Source organism: Hylobates moloch, unplaced genomic scaffold (assembly GCF_009828535.3).
Source record: "Hylobates moloch isolate HMO894 unplaced genomic scaffold, HMol_V3 SCAFFOLD_11, whole genome shotgun sequence".
NCBI lineage: Eukaryota > Metazoa > Chordata > Mammalia > Primates > Hylobatidae > Hylobates > Hylobates moloch.
In genome coordinates, this window is record NW_026652286.1 from 41280152 (window position 1) to 41305823 (window position 25672).

Consider the following 25672-nt stretch of genomic DNA (forward strand, 5'->3'; position numbering starts at 1 on the left):
CCTGGAAGCTTCCCTTGGCAGTATGAACAACTTTATTATCTCAGAGAGCAGGGATAACACCCATATGATACCTCATAAAATCTAAGATCTCGTTGTAAGAAGCACCATTATTTTATATACCACTAACAAAGAAAAAACTGATGCCATCTAAACTCTAACATGTCTTCAATCATGAGACACCTTTAAAGTTCAGAGATGTTAAGATATGCACAGAATGGGAAAAATACAATATAGAAATGTGGTACACCAAATAGAGTATAGAGTGCTTTCTACATACCAGACACTATTTCAAGTACTTTAATTATATTTTATCCTTACAAATTCCCTTTGAAGTAAATACTATTATTTTACAGATAAGCAAACTGAAGCTCAGAGAGGTTATGTCACTTGATCAACATCACACAGTGGCAGAGCAAGGATTCAAACTCAGGCAGCATGGCTCCACTTCATTATATTTTAAATATAAATATGTTTATATTATAAATATAAATGTAAACATAAAAATATATGTTTATAAAAAGTATTTAAAAATATATTTTAGGTTATGTGCGAAGTAAACTGGCCGATCCTCTATTAGCATCTCTGCAACTAGAAAGCAAAACAGTGAGTTTGGGGGACAGATAATTGAAACATACTGGGTATGTCACTTTCAGAGACTTGGAGGAAGTAACCAAGACGACGGGGTACTAAGACCTGAGATTAAGAAAACCTGCTGAGAGGAAGCCTATTGAGGGACAACCTATATCAAACAGAACAGGAAGATCTAAACTCATCCTTTTTCACACTGTCCCTTTGGAACATAACAGTAACTAGGCCATTGCAATGCTGCCACATTTTTTTGTTTGTTTGCTTTTTTATGGTGCTGCTTTTGGACCAGTAGCAACAGGCAGATGAAGGCAGATGGGAGCTCCACAGTGACACCGTATGGTATAAAGGAGCAATGCACTGATAAAATACCAGGACTCCTTGGGATTAGAAGCTGGAGATGGATGAAAACAGATTTAAGAGATACTTAGGGGGCAGAAGAATGACAAGGATTTGGTGACAGGTTGGATGTAGTAAGGTCAAGGAGAGGGAGGAGTAAAGGGTGACCCCAAGTTTCTGGTGAAGCTAATTCGTCAGAGTGTATAATTACACCATTCGTTGTTCAAGGGAGTTCAGGAAGAAGAGAAACAACAGAGTTAAGTTAGAGGGTTAGATAAAATTAGATCAGCAAGAAGGATGAAAGTAGACACAAGGGGATAAGGTGAAATGAAAAAAAAATATTAAGCACTTACTGCATGCCACACTCAATGCTAAGAGTATTGCAAATAATATCTCACTTAATCATCCTTACTATAACCCTGTGAGTGACTGTGTTATCATGCCTAGCTTACAAATAAAGAAACTAAAACGCAGTAATCTGAAGTTACAAAGCAAGTGAAAAAACGGAGACAGGGTTCTAAATCCAGTGCTTATTTCTGTCCACCTGCTCCTCTTAAAGAGGCTAGTTGGTCCTGGATTGAGGATCAAGAAGTTAACAAACTAGAACAACAATGAGCTTTCTCAGCAGCAGTGAAGTAAAGCCTGACCAAAACAGGGCCAGAGAGAAGATAAAACAATCAAAGGTCCTCCCGGTTCCTGCCTTGCCCGCCTGAACCCCCTGTACAAGAGCAGGGAGATTTAGTGGCCCATTGGATACCTAATGATACATGTGCTTTCATCTGTTGAGAGCCAAGACAGGGAAGGCTAAGCAAGCAGGGCATACAAGCAAACTCTTTCCAGGCCCCAGTGGCTTCTAACCTTCATAAAGAAAGCAGGCCTGGGAAGCCATGGGTCCAATAGAATCTAGTCTTCACAGGAAGTAGATACTATTGGCTATTGCCATCCTTGAGGCTAGGTGAGGAAGGAGAACAACCTCCATATTTCCTAAAAGAACAAATCACTGGCTTCCAAATCTACCCCACTGTGAGCCTCTCTATGGCGAACTCCTAGGCTGAGGCACTAGCTAGTACACAATAGCATGAGATATCCTTCCCATAGGAAGGGAGAAAGAGAAAAGAGGATAAAATACTAGGTCATAAACCAGATTTCTCAGAGACCCAGGGATACCAACAATTGGGCGTTGGCTTAGTAGGGGTAGATGTGGCAAGAGGAGGGAACCTGAGATGGGTTGAGGAGAAAATAGATAGTAGAATGGTCTTGAGCCCCACTTTCTATATAGAACTTTGGGAAAGACCACCTTTTAGGGTGTCCCTTGCTAACGTGAAACAGTCACAGCAGAGTAGAAATCATACTGTTATGTGTTGTAGTAAAAAGAGGGGCAGATATAATGCTTACCAGTTTCCCACAACTCCCAAATGGCAGGGGATAGAGATGACAGCAGAGAATTGATAGCCAATGGCCTAGATGAAGTTCCTGTGTTGAGGGGCTAGGGACCCTGAAGCAAAAGCCATGGGGGTAGCCAGCCTAAGACAGAGAATGGATGAAGGATTCACGAAAACTCCAAGGATCAGCTATGCCAGCAAATGTCAAGACAAGGACAGGTCAGCAAAGATAGACACTCCAGGTCCCTATTAGTCCAAGAAAACACACCACAGCTCTACCAGCCCAGGACACAGCAGCACCAGAAGCAGCAATGTCAGGAGGGCAGAGACCAGGCAAGGATGTATTACACCTCAGACCCCAGCCCACTGGCCTTCCCCAGTACAGGTGGCACCTTGGGAAGGAAAAGGGAGGAAAAGACATTTGAGAGTGAAAACAACCCAGAACTACAGTATAAATTTTCAATTTCCCAGATACCCCAAATAGATTGAATCAGACCAAAAGTGACTGCTTTAAATGAAAGGAGCTTTCTTTAATTGGAAAGGTTACATTCTTTCACTACCAGTAGAAGTTAGGACTACAGAGTAAGACAAGATCAGTTAAAGAGAGTAGCTTTTTACACATGCAAATTGTAGTATAAATTTCACTCAGCTACATGCAGACAGAAGGCACCCTAGATTCCCAAGAATCTCTGTAAAGACACTGAGCCTAGTAGCCGAAGCACAGGAACATGATTCCTAAGGAATACAGGGTATGAGCAGAGCCAAAACAGAGAGGCCGACCTCTGCAGTGAGCATACCTTTGATGGCAAAGGAAAGGGCCTGGGACCTCGGGCTTTGGAAGGCTTCATAGGTCCAATAACAGGCCTGCACCGAAGGTCTCTGGAGGACATTCCAGGACCAAGGCAGGCCATGTGAATAGACATACAGAAAAGTGAAGGAGGAGAGGGAAGAGAAGCAGTACTCACCCATCTCTGCCTGTACATCATGGCAGCTAAGTAGCAGCAACTTGCCTTTTGTGAGCAACTCGATAGGCATACTGGAGACACGGGCCTGCCAAATATTTAGGTGGCTCACCAGCGTCACGTAGTTCTTGATGGGACCACCTCTCATGTCTTCCAGCTTCTGAGGCCCCCAGGATTGCAGGAATTCATAAATGCCTGTTATCCAATGATGTTCCCTGCAGAATTCCTGCACCTCGCACAGCACACCCTAAGGGCAGACAAGGTGTTTAGGGCAGAGGCAGGTGGCTACAATGGGAATTGGTGGGCAGCGCCCTATCCCTTAAACCACTGTTCTCACCTCCAGCAGCACCTGTTGTATATTCAGTGCCTGCTGGATCTGAGGGTTGTTGTCCAGGTCTTCCTCCAGCTGCTTATAATTGCGGGGGAAGTACTGGCCCCGCAGCTGATATCCGCGGACCTCCAAGATACCAGCAATTGGGTGAGACTTCCAGGGCCACACCAATCCCACATTCGGGCCACAGAAGATGCTCACAGCATCACTGGGCTGGCCCTGGAACTTGGGCATCAGAAATTCGGTTTTTGAGTCCTCCTCTTCATCTTCTTCTAGTGGAGCACATGCCATAATTGTCCGTGAGTACCCTCCAGAGCCCATAAACAACCTTCCTTTCTCCTTGCCCTCAGTGTACACACACACACACGCACACACGCACACACACACACCCATTCTCTGCTCATGAGTGAGTTAACACATACATCTATATCACAAATGTAAAATACCAGACCCATGAAGGGGATTTATTAGTTAGGGTTCATGTGCAAATAACATAATTTAGCTAGTCTAAGCAGGGAGGGACTTATTAAAGAATATTAAATGGGTTGCAGAATAATAGGAGAGCTAAAATACAAAACCACTCAAGGTTGAGCATCTAGGGCTGTGTGCTGCCTGGCAAAATGAGATGTCACTGTCACACCATCAACTACAAAACACACTGCCTCTGCTATGATCCACAGAATGGATGGCATATGCCCTGACTCTTTCCCCCTCTTAATTCAATTCTGAATCAAAGTCTTTTGTAGATCTAACTGGTGGATCCTAAATTGTATATGACACCTAGCTGCAGGCGAGTCTGGGAAGTGTAGTTTGTAGTCTCTGGCATCTGCAGAACAGAGGAGTTGGTGGGAAGGAATATTGAACATGCCAGTCCTCAGTTATCTGTCTTAAAGAATATTCTTGAACCTAGCCACTCATTAACTCTTTAGGAACTGGTTAACTGACAAGTTTAGTATTTGTGTTAAAACTTCGCACAAAATAAAGGAAAGAATTAAAATGTTCAGAATAAGAGCCATACTATCCACACCCAAACCCTGTAGTACTCCTAGCTGATCTCTTCTCTTCTCCAACTGTACTCACTCTCTAGGAAATGTCATCCAGCTTTATGGCTGTAAGTACCACATATTTGCTCCCAAATTTATCTGTAGCCCAGATCTCTCACTTAACTCCAATCCCATTTAAATAACTGCCTACTTCACTTCTCTATCTGGATGTCTAACATGCACCTCAAATTTAACAGAGCCAAAATGAACTCTAATTCCTCCCTGCCAAAACTGCAGTCTTCCAATTTCAGTAAATGGAAACTCTGCTCTTCCAGTTTCTCCAGTCAAAATCTTTACAGTCACCTTTGACTCTTTTTCACATACAACACATCCCCCCATTTAAAAATCCTGTTGTCTGTACTTTAAAAATATATCCAGAATCTACTAATTCTCACATTTACCACCACCTGCCCTCCTCCCCCCGCCCAAGTCACCATCATCTTTTACTGCATTATTGCAAAAGCCTTCTAACTTTTCTCCCTGCATTGGCCCTTGCCTCCTATACCTTATAGTCTCTGCTCCATGTAAGAAAAAGAATGATCCTTTAAAAAAATGCCAGAAGGGATTCTGAGAAGATGATGGCAATGGCAGCATCACTTTGAAATCTCCCCCAAATGCCCATGTAAAAACGACAGAACAATTAGATAGTAAAACCAAAAACGCAAGGATGGCATTTTTTAGCAAATGAGGACAAGGGATCCTCACAAATCCTAAAATACAAGTAGGTGGGGTCAAACCATCTGCAACCTCAAAACACACATGGCATCACCATTTGTGATGAATGATGCAGAGGGAATCAATGAAGCAACAGATGGACCTAAGAATAAGAAAACCCCCAAACAGCCATCAAGCATTTACTGGGAGGCAGAGGGCCCATTTGAGAACAGCAGGTAAAACTGGAAGGGGGTCTTACCCCCACCAAGAACAGGTGAGGTAAGGTCTATAGAAGCTTAAGTAATCTATGCCCTGTGTACTCTTGAAACCAAACAGTCAGGGCTCCCTTTTGGGACACAGCTCGTCATGGAGAAAATGCTGGGAGTAGAATAAGGATTGAGCAGCAATAGAGAAAAAGGAAAAGTCTAGATGAAGGTAGGGGAGGGAAACCAGAAAACCTCAGAAAGTAAGCCATCATTTGTTTTAATACAGAAAAACAATAGAAAGTGAAACTGAGAGGTTAGAGAACTATTTTGAACCAAGTCTTCTTTTGAAAGTTAAGAAAAGCTAAAATTTCCAGTTTTCTATGAGCAGTAGAAAAGTATCAACATCAAACCCCATACCAAGAAAAAAACAAAGCAAGGCATAGAATAAATCCCTAGAGACAATGAAAGCACGTCAAAAACCAGAGCAAAACTATAGCCTATTTCAAAACAAGCTAAAAGACAATAGAAAAACGACATGAGAGGACACATATCAGAATTAGAAAAACTCAGAAGTTACGTGACAGAACTATGGAAAGAATTATAAATTAAAGAAAAAACAATTTCATAATGGAAATTTAACTAAAATGGGACATAAGAGTAAACAAATGCGACAGATAATTTCTCAAGAAAAATAGAAGGCAAAATAAGGGTAATTATACAACTAAAAAGGAAATAAAAAACAATTTTAAAGATTTCAAGAGAAAGGGAAAAATATTGGGGATGGGTGATAAGGATCTAATGTATCAGTAACAAGATTCCCCGCAGAAAAAAAAAAAGCAAGGGAAGAGAACAAATATTAAAAACCGTAATTCAGAAAAATTGTTCTGAAATTTAAAAAAAGATATAAAGCCACATTTTGAAAGAACATACCTGAGAATCCTTCCCCAGAATGTTCAATACCAACACATATTCTAACAAAAATAACTAGATTTCAATAAAAAAGAAAAAAAATCTAGGCAAAAAGAACAAGTGATTTTGTAAAGCAAATAAAATTAGACTATCGAAGGCTTTTTGATAGCAACTCATAATGTCCTAAGAAAACATAGGAACATATTTAAGATACGCAAAGGAAAAAAGTATAAACCATCAACTTTATATCCAGCAACACTAACTTTCAAAAGGTACAAATTGTTATCAACATAGAAGAACTTCAGAATTTTGTCCCTACAAGCCCTTCCTGAGGAATTTAGTAAAAAGTGACCTTCAGACAAACAAAATTACTAGAAAGACATCAACACAACAACTGCTGGTGGGTTTAAAGATATTGTTACTTACAGAACTAAGATTAAGTGAGGGATAGAAGGGAAAGAGTATAGTATGAAATGACGATGTAGAGAATGCTGGTGATTCTCTTGCTTGCCAGGTGGACAGAGCCTACCTGAAGAATGGGACTCTGAAGGTATATTGGTTGATTACTCAATAGCTATTCCCTTCTCCCTTCCTCTATGGTTATAGAACCATCTTCCATGAGACACTGAGAACGTCAGCCATTTGATTTCCTAGCCTATCTTACAGCTAGAGGTAGACACATGACGCAGATTTTGATGGTGAGATGTAAAAGTGAGTCTGATGGGGAGTTTCCGGAAAAGATTCCTTTTCCTGGCAAAAAGTGAGAGTCAGACACAGAGCTCTCTTGTTAACCTTGCCTCTCCTTTTCTGCCTGATTTTGCTTGAGAATGGGATGCTTGACATTGCAGCTTGTCTTGCAACTATGAGGCAACAAGCCTGAGAATGAAAAAACAAAAAAACAAAAACCACTTTATTGTGGCCTCCTCCACCACACATTAACTCTCTTACAGAATCTGCTCTTAAATATAGCTAAAAGCAGGAAAGAGTGATGCAAAGATACAAAGAACTTGGTACTTGATGACCACTTTTGAGCCACAGAACAAACTCTGGAAGCACCTACTTCAAGACTTCTTGTTTTGTTTTATTTTGTTTAGGCCACTGTGGCTGAATCTAGCTGCATCATGAATTTTTTAGTTATAGGTGCGTACATAGTTTTGAGTTAAGATTACTTAATCCAAAATCAACCCCCATACTCAGGCCCATATAATAGACGTTTATAGCCAAACACAAGCATAGCTGAAGACTGCAACCTCCCCCATCATACACAACCTTCTAAGAGGATCTGCCCTTGCCTATAGCTAAAAGCCAGTTATTTTGCACCATGACACATCCCCTTGCCATAGCTTATGAATAAATCATGCAATCTACAGGAGAAGCTGAATCAATCATACTCCCTGTCTTGAAATTTGAACTAAATCAGTCTCACGAACAGGAAAACTCAAATATCATATAAAGTGAAGGATGGAGTTGGTGTCATAAAAAGTTTAAGTTATTTGAAAGAAGTAGTTATAAGGGAGCAGAAAGCCCAAAGGAAGCAGAGATAACTGGTCTCAGGAATCACGGCAGAGGAACTGGAAAGATGCACAGAGAGAAGACATGAAAAAAAGCATAAGCAGAAATTTGAGAGACAGGGGTTCTCTTCCTGATATTCTACTTTCAAATTCTGTGAAGATGGGTGCTGTTACTTCTTCTCTACCTTTGAATTTAGTAATTGTCTGTTTTGTGAGCTCCAAAATATAAGACAAGCTTGAAGAGCAGTGATTCTAGATGCCAGGACCTATGAGAGTGCTCAGGCAATATGGTGCTATACAAAGTCAATTGTGATTCCAAGCAATGGAAAGAAAAGCTAGTCTATTTTTAATGGAATTTGGCAAAAGAACATACCAACAAAACAAAACAGAAATCACTAACTTCATAACCAAGGTAAGAATGAAATAAACTTTGCTTATAATGAGAAAATTTTAAAAAATTTTTAGATTTGGTATCTCTGTCACCCAGGCTGGAATGCAGTGGTGTGATCATGCCTCACTGCAGCCTCAAACTCCTGAGATCAAACAATCCTTCCACCTCAGCCATCTGAGTAGCTGAGACTACAGGTGCACACCACCATGCCTGGCTGATTTGTAAATTTTTTTGTACAGGCAGGGTCTCACTATGTTGCTCACACTGGTCTCAAACTCCTGGCCTCAAGTAACCCTCCTGCTTTGGCCTCCCAAAGTGCTGGGATTACAGGTGTGAGCCACTGTGCCTGGCCATAAGAAGAAATTTGAAATCAACTAAATCAAAGGAATGTAATTTACCTGCCATTTCTAAGGGATTTGGGGCTTCAATTGAAAATTTATATGTATTGATATAATACATATAAGTCAACATGGAGTTGAATTTTAAAATATCAATCCAACTTGAAAGGCTTCAATGATATAGATCTTTACTATAGGTTTCCTTGAATGAGTGACTCAGATATTCTACACAGAGCAAAGCTTCTTGTTAAACATATTTATATGACTCCTCATACCTCCAAGGTTGCTTTCTCACAGAGCAGCAAGGAAAAAAAATCTTTCCTTCTCTCTCATTTATAAATCTACTCACAGTCACGCCGCTTCCCTCTATACTTCCCCTTCCTAGTCCTACTGCTCATACCTCATACTCCAAAGAGACCTTCCCTGTGCAGTCTCCTCGCAAAAAATCATAGTTTTCATATTTTTGCATTATATCTCCAAGCTAATTTCAGCCATCCCAACCAAAATGTACATCAAGAGATTATATAATTAAAATTAGGCAATCCTTTGTCTCTTTTCAGTGTAACAGATTTATCTTACCACAAATATCAAAAAGTTATTCCAATCTTAGTAGGATATTGCCATACTAAAGTTTAAGGTTTTTGGATTTGACATCTGACAGATGAGAAAAGTGATTATCTGATCGTGCTGAGTTTTGAACTGCAGAAAACTTCCGAAAAGATTGTAAGGACATCAAATAGTAACAGTAATACTCTCTTGTTTAGTTGTAAAATGTTCTCTGGAAAATATCGGAGAACACCATTTAAGACTGGAGAATATGTTGCAACTATTTTATTAATAATATCCTGAGTATTCTTTTAGTGATTAGAACCTAGTCCATGTATACATTTCTATTGAAAGGAGTTAATTTTCATACTTTTGTGTGTAAGTGGGGCTATTGAAATTATTTTGTAATTTAGTTAAAAGGCCATACAAATTTTGCCTCATTTAAGTAAAAGTTTTCTCAGTTGGATGTATGTTTCTTAAAGACTACTATTAGTGTTTTAACTGCTACTTATTTACCTTTATTCAAAATTTATTCCATTTTTTAAACTTTTATTTTAGATTCCGGGGTACACGTGCAGGTTTGTTATATAGGTAAACTCATATCACAGGAGTTTTTTGTACAGATTATTTCATCATGGTACTAATCCTAGTACCCAATGGTTGTTTTTTTCTGTTCCTCTCCTTCCTCTCATCCTCCACCCTTACGTAGGCTCCAGTGTCTGTTGTTCCCCTCTTTGTGTCCATGAGTTCTCATCATTTAGCTCCCACTTATAAGTGAGAAAAACAGTCACAACAAAAGCAAAAATTGACAAATGGGATCCAGTTAAACTTAAGAGCTTCTGCACAGCAAAAGAAACTATCAACAGAGTAAACAGACAACCTACAGAAAGGGAGAAAATATTTGCAAACTATGCATCTGGCAAAGGTCCAATATCTAGCATCTATAAGGAACTTAAACAAACTTACAAGAAAAAAAAAAAACAGCCCCACTAAAAAGTGGGCAAAGGACATGAACAGACACTTTTCAAAAGAAGACATACATGCGGCCAACAAGCATATGAACAAAAGCTCAATATCATCAATCATTAGAGAAATGCAAATCAAACCTTTTTAATTTTTTAAAAGAATTTAAGGACAACAGAACTTCAGTTCTGGCTAGGCACAGTGGCTCATGCCTGTAATCCCAGCACTTTGCAAGGCCAAGATGGGAGGATTGCTTGAGGATAGGAGTTCACGACCAGCCTGGGCAACATAGCGAGACGCCATCTCTAAAAAAAAATTTAAAAATTAGCCAGGCATGGTGGTATGTGCCTGCAGTTCCAGCTACTTGGGAGGCTGAGGCAAAAAGATCACTTGAGCCCAGGAGGTTGAGGCTGCACTACTGCACTCCAGCCTGGATGACAGAGTGAGACCCTGTCTTGAAAACAAACAAACAATAAAAAGAACTTTGGTTTTGATTACTCAATTATATGAATCTGATTTTCCATTCATATCCTTTTTTTCTTCAAATTTTGTAGAAAAGTTTAAAGAATGGTACTATGAATACCCTTATCCATCCACTTAGATTCAACAATGATTAACATTTTGTCACATTGCATTATTTGTTTTTCCTTCTATCTTTTCATTCCCCTAAACATTTTGAAGGTAAGATACAAGCATCATGACATTTCACCCCTAAACATACCAATCCGTGTGCTTTTTTAAAAGTAGAAGGGACAACCTAAGACATGGTAGGTGAATATTTTCAGCTTCACTAGAATTTAGAATAAAAATGCAAAAGGTTCTTTTTTGCTCCTTTTAACCATTCAAAAAATACTACAGCATATTTATAACATGAAGTAGTACCACATATAATGAGAAAATGCTGTGAAATATCTGATTTATCTACATATTTAATACTAATAATAGTAAGAAGGCACATCTGTAGCATGTATTTCTATGTGCTGAGCACCATACTAGACACATTATCTCTTTTAATCTTTAAAATAATTCTTCAGGTTAGGTATTTTTGTTATTCCCACTTTGCAGACTAGTAAACTAATGAGTCTGACTCCAGAGCCTTTCTTCTTTCCACAGCACCATGTAAAACGAGTATCAATAGTCTCTATCAATTAACCTAAATTTATTTGGGGAAAACAATGTGCCCCAACTGGTGTATAATTTGTAAAAGACACAGGTTCCTTTCAGTGAACCTTTTTGCTCCTTGTCACCTATTAACGTTATGTCTTTAAATCTTCTTAATGAACAGATAGAAGTTGAATGAGGAAATTAAAAAGTATGGATGAGTCAGATGTGACTGATTGCATTTAATGATTTTATTTGTGACAGCATTAGTATCCTAAATAAGGGAAATGTGAAGATGCATTTCCACGCTGATGGTTAATAAGTGTGAAGACTGATAACCAATAATAATTGGTAACCATAAAATATTTCAATACGATGAATTAATCCATATGAAATGAAAAAGAGCTATATGACATAAAGCAAGTGTTGAGCAAGCAGAGCTCTTCAAACAAGTACAAATTTACTTAGCAATAAAATTCAGTAGTAAATGAAATGCAATTATGGCACTGGAGAAAAAGCTCAGAGTTTTGGATGAACCAGGTTTGGAAGGACAATGTACTTACACTCTTTCATACACCCTCTCATTGCACGCACATACACATAACCACGTGAATTTGTGAGCAAAAACACTCCCTGACCCTTCTACCCATAACATACCAGGTTAGAGCTGCTCCATCCACACCCAATGCCTGACTCTATAGCCTGGACCTCCTGCCTTCTTCCCATGCCATTCGTACTTGTGCCCTTCCCCTCCTTCAGCCTTCCTACCCCCTGCCTAGGTCTCCCTAAATACCTTCAGAATACAGGGAATCCGAGGAGGGCTTCAGGTCTGCAGACTGCACTACCTTCATGCCAGGATATGGAGAAGGGGCAGAAATGGGAAAACAATGAGGGATTCAAACCAGGTTGTGAGCTTCTGAGGATAGGAACTGGGAATTCTCACAGCCAGCTCTCTGCCCAATCCAGAATACCTGCAAGGCAGAGGTCTTGACAGACTGTAGGCCTCCAGTTAGAGTCTGGATCATATTTTCAACACAGGGCACATGAGACAGCTGGCCATGATCATCAAAGACCAACTGTGATGAGAGAAAGGGTTTCTGCCTTGCAGCCTGTAAAAAAAAAGGGTCAGGAAAGGTTGAGGGGCTAGATGTCAGTATACATTCCTCAGCATTTGGCCCTGGACTGCCTGCCACCTCCACACATGCCACCCACCACCTCACTTGAAGGATGTTGGCCACAAAAGAGGTTATCTGCTCTTCCAAGACAGAAATGAGGCTCTGAAAAATCATGTAGTCGACTAGGCGGGCAAACTTTCCCAGCTGCAGCCACCAGGCCTCTGCTTGCTTCAGCTTCTGCTCCAGTTGCTTGCGCTGTACCTTCTGAAGGTATATGGAGCCTTGGCCTGTCCTGATCCTGTCACAGTTTTGCACTCGCTCCTGTAGGCCCTGTTGCATGTGGTATGTGTCCTCGTGAACCTGTGAGCATAGAATGGAAACTCACCAGAGATAGGGGGATGGAGAGCAAACCAGTCACCCACTAGTCTGTGCAAACTCTCAGGTCTTGGAGTCTGGGACCTAGAACCTAGATATATACATGGAGGGCTCCTTTTTAGTAGAGTTTACCCCCACCTCACCCCCTCAATGTTTAAGTGACCAGAGAAGATGTGAAATAGAGAACATATATTGAGAGGTCACAATGTGCTAATGTGGTAGGCCAGGCCTGTCTACTGAAAACCCCCAGGGTGGAACTCAAATAGAAAATCTGTGTATATGTAAATATAGAGGTTTGCAATGCACAGAAGAGACAAAAAGAAAAAGATGGGATAAATAAGGCTAAACAATAATTTCAGGATATGGACTCTGGATAATAATTAGGCCAGGTGATGGGGCCTGCTGAGTAGAATGATATTGCTTTATGTTATAGTAGAAGCTGTTTCTGGGCACTGATATAGACTTTCTATTAGAGAAGAGGGAATGTGGAATAAAAGCCTGGGAGCCTTTTTGTGGGTTCTTCCAGATCTGGGAGGTTCCTCAGCCTATAAAGGCTGCTGACAATTGCCAATGCTCTGGACTTTTACTGTTGAGGAACAGAGAAGAGGTACCAGAAAGCTATGCTTGGCCAGATGGACCCTTTGTCTTCCCTGCTCTCCCGTTCCTTCTGATGCTCCCTAGAGCTTGTGATTAGAACTGATGGGTTCTGTGAATTGTACTTCTGGTATCCATGAGCTCAAGCCCCAATCTTCTCAGACCCAAGCATAAGACAGTTAAGTCCTAAGCATGGGACATCATATACAAACATGCCCTATGCATATGATGATTTTATATATGAGACTAAGTGAGATGTTTTCTTCCATGTTCTGACAATACTCCCCAATACGCAATGCTTCCCACTTCATAACCCTTAGTCCAGTGCACCATCATTTTGTTATTTATATAACTCATCCACTACACTGTAAGCTCCTTTAGGAGGCGATCTCTGTTACACCTTATTTCATTTTTCTATTGCTTAACACAGTGCCTGGCATGGGGTAGTTCCACAGTAAATGTTTGTAAAAGGAATGTATAATCTCACATTAAAAGAGCCTACTGAGTGCCATTAGGATAAAACCATACCAACGACAACAATAATAATTGTTAATACCATAGAACATAATCAGTATACATTTTTAAAGCACCAATACTAGGGGTGATAACGTCCAAATTATGCAAAAAAAAAAATGTTTAGGACGGGCATGGTGGCTCATGCTTGTAATGCCAGCACTTTGGAAGACCAAGGACGGTGGATCACTGAAGTCCAGAAGTTTGAGACCAGCCTGGGCAACATGGTGAAACCCAATCTCTGCAAAAAATACAAAAACTTAGCCAGGCATTGTGGTATCAACTGCTGTAGTCCCAGCTACTCAGGAGACTGAGGTGGGAGGATCACCTGAGCCTGGGAAGTCGAGGCTGCAGTGATCCCTGATCATGCCACTGCATGGGCAACAGAGTGAGATGGTGTCTCAAAAGTAATGATAACAATAAAAAACTTGGAATTCTATACCTAGCCAGAATATCATTAAAGTTTGAGGATAAGTAAAAACATTTTTAGATATACAGACTCAGAAAATTTTTCATCCACAGATTCTCCCTTAAAAAAAATAAGGAATAGTATTAATATATTCCAGGCAGAGGAAAATGAATCCAAGAGGATAAAGTGTTCTATAAAAGATTTGATGGGCAAAGAAATTTGTGAGATATATTGTTAATTTTAAATAGTGCTATGGCCTGTGTGTTTGTGTCCCTCCAAAATTCATATTTTGAAATCTGAACCCATAAGGTGATAGCATTATGAGGTGGAGTCTTTGGGGAGGTGATTAGGTCATGAGGTCTCCAGTCTCAGGAATAGGATTAGTGCCCTTAAAAAAAAAAAAAAAGGTCCCAGATCATACAGTATTTGTCTTTCTTTGTCTGGCTTATTTCACTTAACATAATGTCTCCAGGTTCATACGTGTTGTCACTAATGGCATTATTTCCTTCTTTTTGTGGCTGAAAAATATTTCATTGTATATATGTATTAATATCACAATTTCTTTAATCATTCATCCATTGATGGACACATCAATGTTTCTATATCTTGGCTATTGTGAATAATCCTGCAATAAAAATGGGGGTATAGCTATCTCTTTGAGATACTGATTTCATTTCCTTTGGATATATACACAGAAGTGGGATTGCTGGATCATATGATAGTTCTATTCAAAGGGTTCAAACTTTTAGTTATAAGATGAACAAGTTCTGGGAATCTAATGTGCAGCCTGTGTGGTGATGGATGTGTTAATTAACTTGATTGTGGTAATCATTACACAGTGTATACATCTATCAAGTCATCACATTGTACACCTTGAATATATTCCATTTTTATTTGTTAATTTTATTTTTAAAAGGCCCCAGAGAGCTGGCTAGTCCCTTCTGCAGCGAGAAGGTGCCACCTATGAGGACTGAGCCCTTGCCAGACTCTGAATCTGCCATCACCTTGATGTTGGACTTCCCAGCTTCCAAGAATAAATGTTTGTTGTTTGTAAGCCACCCAGATTATGGTATTTTGTTATAGAGGCCTGAGTGGACTAAGACAAAGGAGTAGGTTATAAAACAAGAATGTTCATAACAACCTTGAAGAAAATTCCAGGAGATACCAATATAAGAGTAATGGGAAGAATAGAGGGAGGAAGAGAGAAGGGAAAGAAAAGTATGATAATGCTAAGGTTCTTATTCTGCTTGGAAGAATGATATGGTTAAAAATTCATACTTGTCATTCATTCACTCAACAAATATTCACTGAGCACCTACTAAATGGCACACCCTACAGTAAGCACTAGAGATATATTAGTGAATGAGTGCTCAAGTCCTTGCCCCTCCAGGAGGTGGGAGAGAGACAGCAAACATAATAAATACATAATTTATGGTGTACGTAAAAAGGTGATTAGTACTGGCAGGGTGAGGTGGCTCACACTTGTAATCCCAGCACTTTGGGAGGCTGAGGTGGGCGGATCACATGAGTTCAGGGGTTTGAGACTAGCCTGGCCAATGTGGCAAAACCCTATGTCTACTAAAAATACAAAAATTAGCCGGGCATGGTGGCGGATGCCTGTAATGCTAGCTACTCGGGAGGCTGAGGTTGGAGAATCGCTTGAACCCTGGAGGCAGACGCTGCAGTGACCCAAGATTGTGCCACTACACTCCAGCCTAGGCGACAAGAATAAAACTCTGTCTCAAAAAAAAAAAAAAAACAAAAAAAAAAAACAAAAGTGATTAGAGTACTATGACAAAACAAAACAGAGTGAAAACATGTATTTTAAAATGAGTTAAAAATATTATTTAAGCCTTCCTTCCTTTCCTTCCTCCCTTCCTCCCTTCTCTCTCTCTCTCTCTTTCTTCTTTTCTTCCCTCTGTGGCCCAGGCTGGAGTACACTCGGCTCGCTGCAGACTCCCTGCGTCGGGCTCCCGTGATTCTCCTGCCCTGGCCTGCGGCTGCCTGGGATTGCCGGCGCGCGCCACCACCCCTCCCTGGTTTTTCTCCTTTGGCTGGAGGCGTGGTTTCGCCATGTCGGCCAGGCTGGTCTCCAGCTCCTGACCTCGAGTGGTCTGCCGGCCTCGACCTCCCGAGGTTCTGGGACTGCAGACGGAGTCTCGCTCACTCGGTGCTCGGTGTTGCCTGGGCTGGAGTGCGGTGGCGTGGTCTTGGCTCGCTGCAGCCTCCGCCTCCCAGCCGCCTGCCTTGGCCTCCCAGGGTGCTGGGATTGCAGCCTCTGCCCGGCCGCCGCCCCGTCTGGGAGGTGGGGAACGTCTCTGCCTGGCCGCCCATCGTCTGGGTTGTGAGGAGCTCCTCTGCCCAGCCGCCCCGTCTGGGATGTGAGGAGCGCCTCTGCCCAGCCGCCACCCCGTCTAGGAAGTGAGGAGCATCTCTGCCCGGCCGCCCATCGTCTGGGATGTGAGGAGCGCCTCTGCCCGCCGCCCACCGTCTGGGATGTGAGGAGCGCCTCTGCCCAGCCGCCCCTTCTGGGATGTGAGGAGCGCCTCTGCCCGGCTGCCCCGTCTGGGAAGTGAGGAGCACCTCTGCCCGGCTGCCCCGTCTGAGAAGTGAGGAGCGCCTCTGCCCGGCCGCCCCTTTTGGGATGTGAGGAGCGCCTCTGCCCGGCCGCCCCGTCCGGGAAGTGAGGAGCCCCCTCTGCCCAGCCGCCACCCCGTCTAGGAAGTGAGGAGCATCTCTGCCCGACCGCCACCCCGTCTGGGAAGAAGTGAGGAGCGCCTCTGCCCGGCCGCCCTGTCTGGGACGTGAGGAGCGCCTCTGCCCGGCCACCCCTCTGGGACGTGAGGAGCGCCTCTGCCCAGCCGCCCCTTCTGGGAAGTGAGGAGCGCCTCTGCCCGGCCGCCCCGTCTGGGAAGTGAGGAGCGCCTCTGCCCGGCCGCCCCGTCTGGGAAGTGAGGAGCGCCTCTGCGCGGCCGCCCCGTCTGGGAAGTGAGGAGCGCCTCTGCCCGGCCGCCCCTTCTGGGATGTGAGGAGCGCCTCTGCCCGGCCGCCCCGTCTGGGAGGTCTACCACAGAGGCCAGAAGCAATGTGGGGGCTGGACGTGGTGGCTCACGCCTGTAGTCCCAGTACTCTGGGAGGCCGAGGCGGGTTGATCACTTGAGGCTAGCAGTTCGAGACCAGCCTGGCCAACATGGTGAAACATATGAAAAATACAACAGACCAACCAACCAACCAAGCGACAACAAAACAGGTCTACCCTGGAGTCATACTCTAATTTTTTCTATTTTCCTCCCTTTCTGATCCTTTATCCCACTTTCTTTTTCTTCCTCTTCCTTCTCCTTCTTCTTTGTCAAATAGAGGATTGAGTTATTATCATTGATCCATACAAAGTCCCTCTCTCATTTATTTTCTTTAATTCCCACCCCCCATTTCTATTCCCCGTCTTCCCATGTGCAACCTTCCTAATATGTTTGATATACATCTTTTTGTTTGTATGTACTTTTAGAAAATGTTTGTTTTGTGTGCAAAAAAAATATTATTTTAAAATGAGTTTAAAATATGATTTTAAAATACATGTTGCAAAAACTGAAAGAACAGCAAGCAGAAATGAACAAATCTATAGTTGTAGGTAGGAAGGGATATTTAACATATATCTCTGAGAAACTGAAAGACAAAAGAGGTTAAAAAATTATTGTGTCTTGGCTGGGTGTGGTGGCTCATGCCTATAATCCCAGCATTTTGGGAGGTCGAGGTGGGAGGATCACTTGAGCTTGGAGTTCGAGACCAGCCTGGGCAACATGGTAAAACCCTGCCTCTATAAAATAAATACAAAAATTAGCCAGGTACAGTGGCCCTTGTCTGTAGTCCCAGTGACTCAAGAGGCTGAGATGAGAGGATGGCTTGAGCCCAAGGGTGTGGAGGTTGCAGTAAGCCAAAATCATGCCACTGCACTCCAGCCTGGGTGACACAGTGAGTCCCTGACTCAAAAAAAAAAATTGTGTCTATAGAATATTTGAATAAAACAGTGAATGAGCTTGGCCTAATACATATTCTTTTAGGTTGAGTTCCCTAGAAGCAGACCCTGAGACAGGGATTTGGAGAAATGTGATTTATCGAAGGAATGATCTTCAGGGAAACGAGAGCCTCTAAGGGAGTAAAAAAAGCAGAAAAGAGAAGGGGAAAGTACCCAGCAAGATCTCAGCTAAATTCTATTTTTGGCCTTATCTGGAGTGGGGAAGGAGGCTTGGAATGTTCCAACCGTATTATAGAGTTGTCATGCCTTGAAGCAAGTAAGGAAAACACAAAGGCTGAGGAACTGTTCCATATGAGAGAGACTAAAGAGAAGTGAACACTAAATTCAATACATAATTCTGGTTTGGATCCTGAAGAATGAAAAAATATAGTAATAATGGACATTATTAGAACAATTGCCAAATTTTGAATAAAGATTGGAGATTAGATAACAGAGTTGTATCAGAGTGAAATTTCCTAATCTTTGATCACTGTACTATAGTTATAAAGGGAAATGTCCTCATTCACAGAAAAAAACATACTGACATATATAGGAGTTGCTATGATTTGAATGATTTGAATGTGTCTCCCAAAAGTTAATCTGTGTTGGAAACTTAATTGCCATAGTAACAGTTTTAAGAGATGGGGTCTTTAAGAGGGCTCAACCCACATGAAGGGATCAATGAGCCAAGAGGGCTCAACTCACATGAAGGGATCAATGTTTTGATCATGGGAGTGGATTAATTATCATGGGAATGGATTCCTGATAAAAAGGATGAGTTTCACCTGATTTCGTCTCTCCTCTCTCTGTCTCATATTCATGTCTCATCACTATGTGATACCCTCCACCATGGGATGAGACTCTTGCCAGATGCTCTTGGACTTCCCAGCCTCCAGAACCATGAACCAAATAAACTTTTATTCTTTATAAATTACCCGGTCTTTGATATTCTATTATAGCAACAGAAAACAAGCTAAGACAGCGGTAAGGGGGCTGATGCCTGCAATTGACTCTCAAATTATTTAGAAAATAATGTATATATGTTTAGAGAAAAAGAAAGAGCATAAATGATAAAGCAAATGGGAACAATAACAATCTATATAAAGGGTATGTGAGAATTTATCTTACTATCCTTACAATTCTAATAAGTTTGAAATTATATCAAAATACAAAATCACAGAAGGAAGGAAGGAAGGAAGACAGGAAGGGAGGGAGGAAGAGAGGGAGGGAGAGAAAAAGAGAGGAAGGGAGGAAAGAAGGGAGGGAAGGAGGGAGAAAGGAAAGGAGAGGAGAGGAGAGGAGAGGAAAGGAAGGAGAGGAGAGGAGAGGAGAGGCGAGGAGAGGAGAGGGAGAGACAGAGGGAAAAGAAAAAAAATAAGTGTTGGTAAGAATGAAAGGCAACTGAGGCCAGGTGCAGTGGCTCACACCTGTAATCCTAGCACTTTGGGAAGCCAAGGCGGGTGAATAACTTAAGGTCAGGAATTCAAGACCAGCCTGGCCAAGATGGTGAAACCCTGTCTCCACTAAAAATATAAAAATTAGCTGGGCGTTGTGGCTCACACCTGTAATCCCAGCTACTTGGGAGGCTGATGCAGGAGAATCACTTGAACACAGGAGGTGGAGGTTGCAGTGAGCTGAGATCACACTACTGTGCTCCAGCCTGGGAGACAGAGCCAGACTCACACCTGTAATCCCAGTACTTTGGGAGGCTGAGGCAGGCGGATTATGAGGTCAGGAGATTGAGACCATCCTGGCTAACACGGTGAAACCCCATCTCTACTAAAAATACAAAAAAAAAATTAGCTGGGCGTGGTGGCAGGTGCCTGTAGTCCCAGCTACTCGGGAGGCTGAGGCAGGAGAATGGTGTGAACCCAGGAGGCAAAGCTTGCAGTGAGCCGAGATCACACCACTGCACTCCAGCCTGGGCGACAGAATGAGACTCCGTCTCAAAAAAAAAAAAAAACAGAATGAAAGGCAGCTGGAAATAAACATCATTGATGGAAATGTACACTGGTACAACCACTCTGGAAAACTGTTTGGCAGTGCAAAACATACATATATTCTATTCCAGCAATTCCACTCCTGGAATATATATCCCCAAAAAATAAATGCTTATGTCCACCAAAAGACATGTACAAGAATGTTCAGAGCAGTGTTACTCATAATAGTAAAAAACTGGAACCAACCCAAATGTCCACAATAGGAGAATGAATATATAAATTGTGGTCATTCATACAGTGAAATACTACGTAGCTATACAAAAAGAGTAAACCATTGCTACCTAGAACATTATGGATAAATCTCACAAACATAATGTTGAGTGAAAAAAGTCAGGCAAAGAGGAGCACACACTGTCCAATTCTAGTTATATGAAATTCAAAATGAGACAAAATTAACCTGTGGTGACACAGGTCAGAGTACCGGTTACCTCTGCGGGGTTATCAGTGAAAGAGGCACCAGGGAGCTTGCTGGGGTGCTGGAAATGTTCTCTATCGTGATCCAGGTATACAAATATATAGCAATACAAACACAAATGCAAAAAATTCAACAACCGTACAGTTAAAATTTGTCTACTGTATATGAATTATACCTTAATATAAAAAATTGACTACTGAATTTCAAAAAGTTGTAACTATTTTTATAACATTAAAGGTGGGATTGAGGAACTGAGAGGTAGAGAAAGGCTGTGGAGCAGCTCACCCCCATCTCCTGCCTCATTCAGCTTGGTACAATGGCAGGTCCAGCATTTATTGTCTGGAAGCTAAAGGCCGCTGCCTCCTTTTCACTCCTGCACCTTGGCTTTAGGATCTTGACATTGCTAATGCCTTTGGCCCCTTTCCTCTAAACCTCCTGAAGAGAGACTATGAATTTCCTTTTTAGCCACTCTTCTAAAACATCCAAAGAAGATATCACTGAAGAGTCCAATCAGTACAAACTCATAAAACATGCAGAGGCTCTTTGTGCAAAGACGTTCAATAATATCCCTAGGTTCCTGGGATACATCAATGAACAAAACAAAGATCTCTACCCTTGTGGAGGTTACAACCTATCATGAGACATTAGTAAAAATAGTAAGTAAATTATATAGTCTTTTTAAAGGTGAGAAGGAAGACAGAAAAAGGAAAACAGAGTAGGATAAAGAGGACAGGTAATTCTTAGAAGGGGAAGGAATTTGACTATTTAAAATTCTATGAAAATGTTTTATTATAGATATTTTTAAATATTTAAGATTTCAACCAGAGCAATCGACAGAAGTTATTGCTTCCTCCTAGGAATAGAAATTCCTTGCAGTCGGCCGGGTGCGGTGGTTCACACCTGTAATCCCAGCACTTTGGGAGGCCGAGGTGGGCGGAGATCAGGAGATCACAAGGTCAGGAGATCAAGACCATCCTGGCTAACACAGTGAAACCCCATCTCTACTAAAAATACAAAAAAATTAGCCAGGCATGATGGTGGGTGCCTGTAGTCCCAGCTACTCAGGAGGCTGAGGCAGGAGAATGGCATGAACCCGGGAGGCAGAGCTTGCAGTGAGCCAAGATCGTGCCACTGCATTCCAGCCTGGGTGACAGAGCGAGACTCTGTCTCAAAGAAAAAAAAAAAAAAGAAAGAAAAAGAAAAGAAATTCCCTGCAGTCGAGGCCATTTTTGAGACTTCAGAGTTCTGTCCTTTGTGATTAACCTCCTCTGATGGAGTTTAGAGCAACATGTAGAACCCAAAACCTGGCTCAAGCCAGGCAAGGCATGCCTCCTTCACATTAATCAGTTATTTTCACAAAATCTGAGTGGGTCTCCTCTCTAAGAACTGGACTATCTATACATGGTAATTAGCCACAGTCCTGTGTGAATATCCAGCCCCACCTGACAACAAACCATGATAATAGGCCATGGGCAAGGGGTCAGTACACAGGAGGGCCTCCCAGAACTCTAGGCAGGGGGTGTGCATCACAGATGCAACGTATGCATAATTAGGAAGGACTCCATCATTGCATCCTTCCACTAACTACAGTGGCCTTCCAAAGGTTCAAGATAGGTTCAAAAATAAGCTCAGCAGCATAAAAGACCAGGATTCCTGTTCTCAAATTCCCTAATTCTCAAAGGTCAGCATAAACAACAGACAAAATAGACGTTGATATATTCCTTCTCCTCCCTGCTCCTAGGTCAAGATCAACCCTTAGGGAAAGGTCTAGTTCAAGCCTCTGCACACCTGTTATTGATTCATCCATCCTAGAGCAGAAACTGCTGTTGCTGGGCAGGAAAATGGCTCTGATTCAACTGTAGAGTCCAGGTCATCCAGTGGATTCCAGGAGAAACTTAATTAAGAGGAGGCTGAAACTCTGGGGAGCTCAACTTGGGGAAAAGGTCCACAATAAACTAAGAGCCTCTTACCAGTCGAAGAATGGATGTGCAGAGATTTAGGCAACGATGGAGCAGCCGTAGAGCCTTATACTTCTCCTTGGCTAGAGCTTTCTGCAGGTCCAGCAGCTCATAGCACCGATCCAGTTCCTGGGGTAGCCAGGACACAGAGTGTAGCTCCTGCAGAAGCCTAGAATCAAGGACTAAGCTGGTCAGAGCTGGCATCCCAATCATTCCTTGGATACCTTTGACCTCTTCTCAGCCTAGCTTACCTCAGACTGCACAAATATTTATAGAGATTGTAATATTACCAACAGTGACCAATACTGACAGCTCCCTCTCGAGAGTTCTCTGAAAGAGTATAAGCCCAGAAAGCTGCTTTCTCAGCTATACAAGCTGAGAAAAGGCTTGGGGTATGTGCAAGTGCTTATACCTAGTGATCTCTCTGCTAGAAGAGACGGTCAAATAGGTACCAAGGTCTGACTTAGAAGGAGAGACAGCAGAGGGTCCTAAAAGTCTAGGTGGACAGGTAAGTTTTAGGATCAAATGTGATGAAACTGGAACTTCTCTATGGGCTGCCCATCCCTGAGGAAGCCCAATCCTGTTATCCGTACCTCCCAAGCCCCAGAGAACTCCACATCTGTAAACATCCTTGAAAAGGATAAAAGACTCCTAATAATCAGACAGGACGTTCACAATGGGCATCATTTATTCAGTGTCTACTGAGAGGTACTGAATGTGGCACTTTGTATTCACAGTCTCGTTTAATTCTCATTACAGAATTAAATCTAGAAATCTTTATCCGAGTTTGAAGATCAGGAAACTGAGGCTCAAATACTAAAGTCCCTTGCTAGTACTCAAGGCCTAAATAAGATTTGTCCGGCCTCCCAAGCCCTTATGCTCTTAATTACACCATGATGATGAGGCTAGACTGGAGGATGAAACTCCCTAGAGCAGAAGTTGCAAACTGGGTTAAATTCAGATGGAAAAGTTTTTCAAAATGAGCCACTAAGAGTTGGCTAGCACACAGTGTTTTAATAAAAATTTGAAGGTCTGGTGTGGTGGCTCATGCCTGTAATCCCAGCATTTTGGGAGGTCAAGGTGGGTGGATCACCTGGGGTCAGGAGTTCAAGACCAGCCTGGCCAACATGGCAAAACCTTGTCTCTACTAAAAATAAAAAAAATTAGCCGGGTGTGGTGGTGCATGCCTGTAATCCCAGCTACTAGGGAGGCTGAGGCAGGAGAATTGCTTGAACCCAGGAGGTGGAGGTTGTAGTGAGCTGAAATCGCGCCATTGCACTCCAGCCTGGGTGACAAGAGTGAAACTCCATTTAAAAAAAAAAAAATTCTTTTGAGTTAAAATTTGGTTGAAATTTGAGTTAAAAGTGAGAAATTTCATAACAAAATGTGGACTTCTAGGAAATCCTGAAATGTACGGTGGCTGATCACACTGGACCTATATTCCCAAACAGCAACAATTAGAAATTAGTTGGAAATGAGTAGTGACTATCGTCTTTAGATGCAGTCTCCAGATTGCAGTTCCTATGCTCCCTAATGTCTTCCACCTAAACCACTGCATTCCTTCAATGCTTCCTGCTTAGGCCCTTTAGGCAACTGAATTTGCAACTTCTATCACAGAATATACCTAAGAGTAGCTGAGGAGTTGTGTAGGGAAAGCAAGGAAATACTGAAAATAGGAATAATCAACCTTTTCCAAAAAAAAAAAATAGAATCCAAGTAATATCTTGGAAAGAACAGAGAGTTTGGATTCAAACAACTGAATTAGACCCCCAGATCTGACATTACACACAATTACATGAGTGCAAGTGGTTTAAGATATATAATTACCTGGAGAATATTGCATATATTCTCCATAGAGAATATATTATATTCATGAAATAGAATATAATCTAGTTCAGAATATATGTTCAAAGAAAAAACTGGTTATTTAACAGTATGTAAGGTATGATCACATTTTGTATATGTGATAGAAAAAAAGACTAGAAAGATATGCAACAAAATGTTCATAGTGGTTGGTAGGATTAAAGGTTTTTTTCTTTGTGCATTTTTGTATCTTTCAGATTTTCTACAACAAACATACTATTACCTTTAGTAAAACTAATATTTAAAAACTCAATGAAGTTGTGTTTTTAATACCTCACCTGCTAATATGGAGTAGCCCAGCTCCAAAGTGGGGCACAGCCAAGAGCAGATGATTCTCTAGGAAATTCTGGAGTCGATGCATCCCCTGTAATCTCACATTCTTCTTCCAACTAGAAATTAGAGGTCAGTGATAATATACTGTTGCGGTCATCCATTTCCCCCCAAATCACACATCCGTCATTACCTACCAAGTAAAGGACTTGCGTAAGAGGCAATACTTAAAGAATGGAATGAACTGGAGCTGCTGCCAGAGAACACAGTGATGGTGCCAGGTACCCAGTGTCATCGTCTCGCTACCTTCCACAGGATGTACATGCAAGATCCCAAAGGGAGAGAAGATGTAGTGCTCAGGATTCACCTTGTCGGGTGGCACCACCATCAGGCTGTAAGGCCTTTAAAAAAAGAGCTCTGATCAGTGAAGGCCCTGGGAACTTGGTCAGACTTTAAGAGACCAAAGGAGGATAGAGGAGATGAAAATGGGGAACAGGAAGGCAGGCAGAAGAAAGGAGAAAACGGGGGAAAGAGAACAGAATGATTTTTAAACTAGAAAGATGAAACAAATATTATTGGGAAGAAACCAAAGCCAAAGGTAGATGGGAAGAAAGAAAAAGGCACCTAGCCAGTTCCAAGAAGTTCATATCTCCAGATGCAGATATCTTACATCCCATCAGATCTAAGACACTGTCCACCGTAAGCTGCAGCATTATCTTATGAAATGCTAAGATAAAAATGCTTCTAATAAGATATTCCATCAATCTGTAAGATGCATCACAATTTTAGAGATGATGAAATGTGAAAAATCCTCATTCTAGAAATGATAAAATACATATCTACTTGGGTACTGAAAGACATGCAGAGATAATCAGAATGTTATTTGA

The 25672-nt window shown here is 41.8% G+C and overlaps 1 protein-coding gene across 6 annotated transcripts in view; it reads right to left on the minus strand.

Annotated features, from left to right (window-relative positions):
- The window catches only part of DNHD1 (dynein heavy chain domain 1), an 84033-nt gene that overhangs the window by 47134 nt on the left and 11227 nt on the right, over positions 1-25672 (minus strand). For 3 of the 6 annotated variants that reach the window (XM_058446424.1, XM_058446426.1, XM_058446423.1), the window contains 7 exons: positions 24983-25186; positions 24794-24904; positions 22665-22821; positions 12233-12736; positions 12055-12106; positions 3606-3871; positions 3272-3515 (listed from right to left, as the gene is read on the minus strand). In XM_058446424.1, coding sequence (XP_058302407.1) covers positions 3272-3515; positions 3606-3871; positions 12055-12106; positions 12233-12736; positions 22665-22821; positions 24794-24904; positions 24983-25186 — 1538 coding nt within the window. The remainder of the gene's footprint in view (positions 1-3271; positions 3516-3605; positions 3872-12054; positions 12107-12232; positions 12737-22664; positions 22822-24793; positions 24905-24982; positions 25187-25672) is intronic. The other 3 variants (XM_032166725.3, XM_058446425.1, XM_058446427.1) reach the window with 2 other exon arrangements.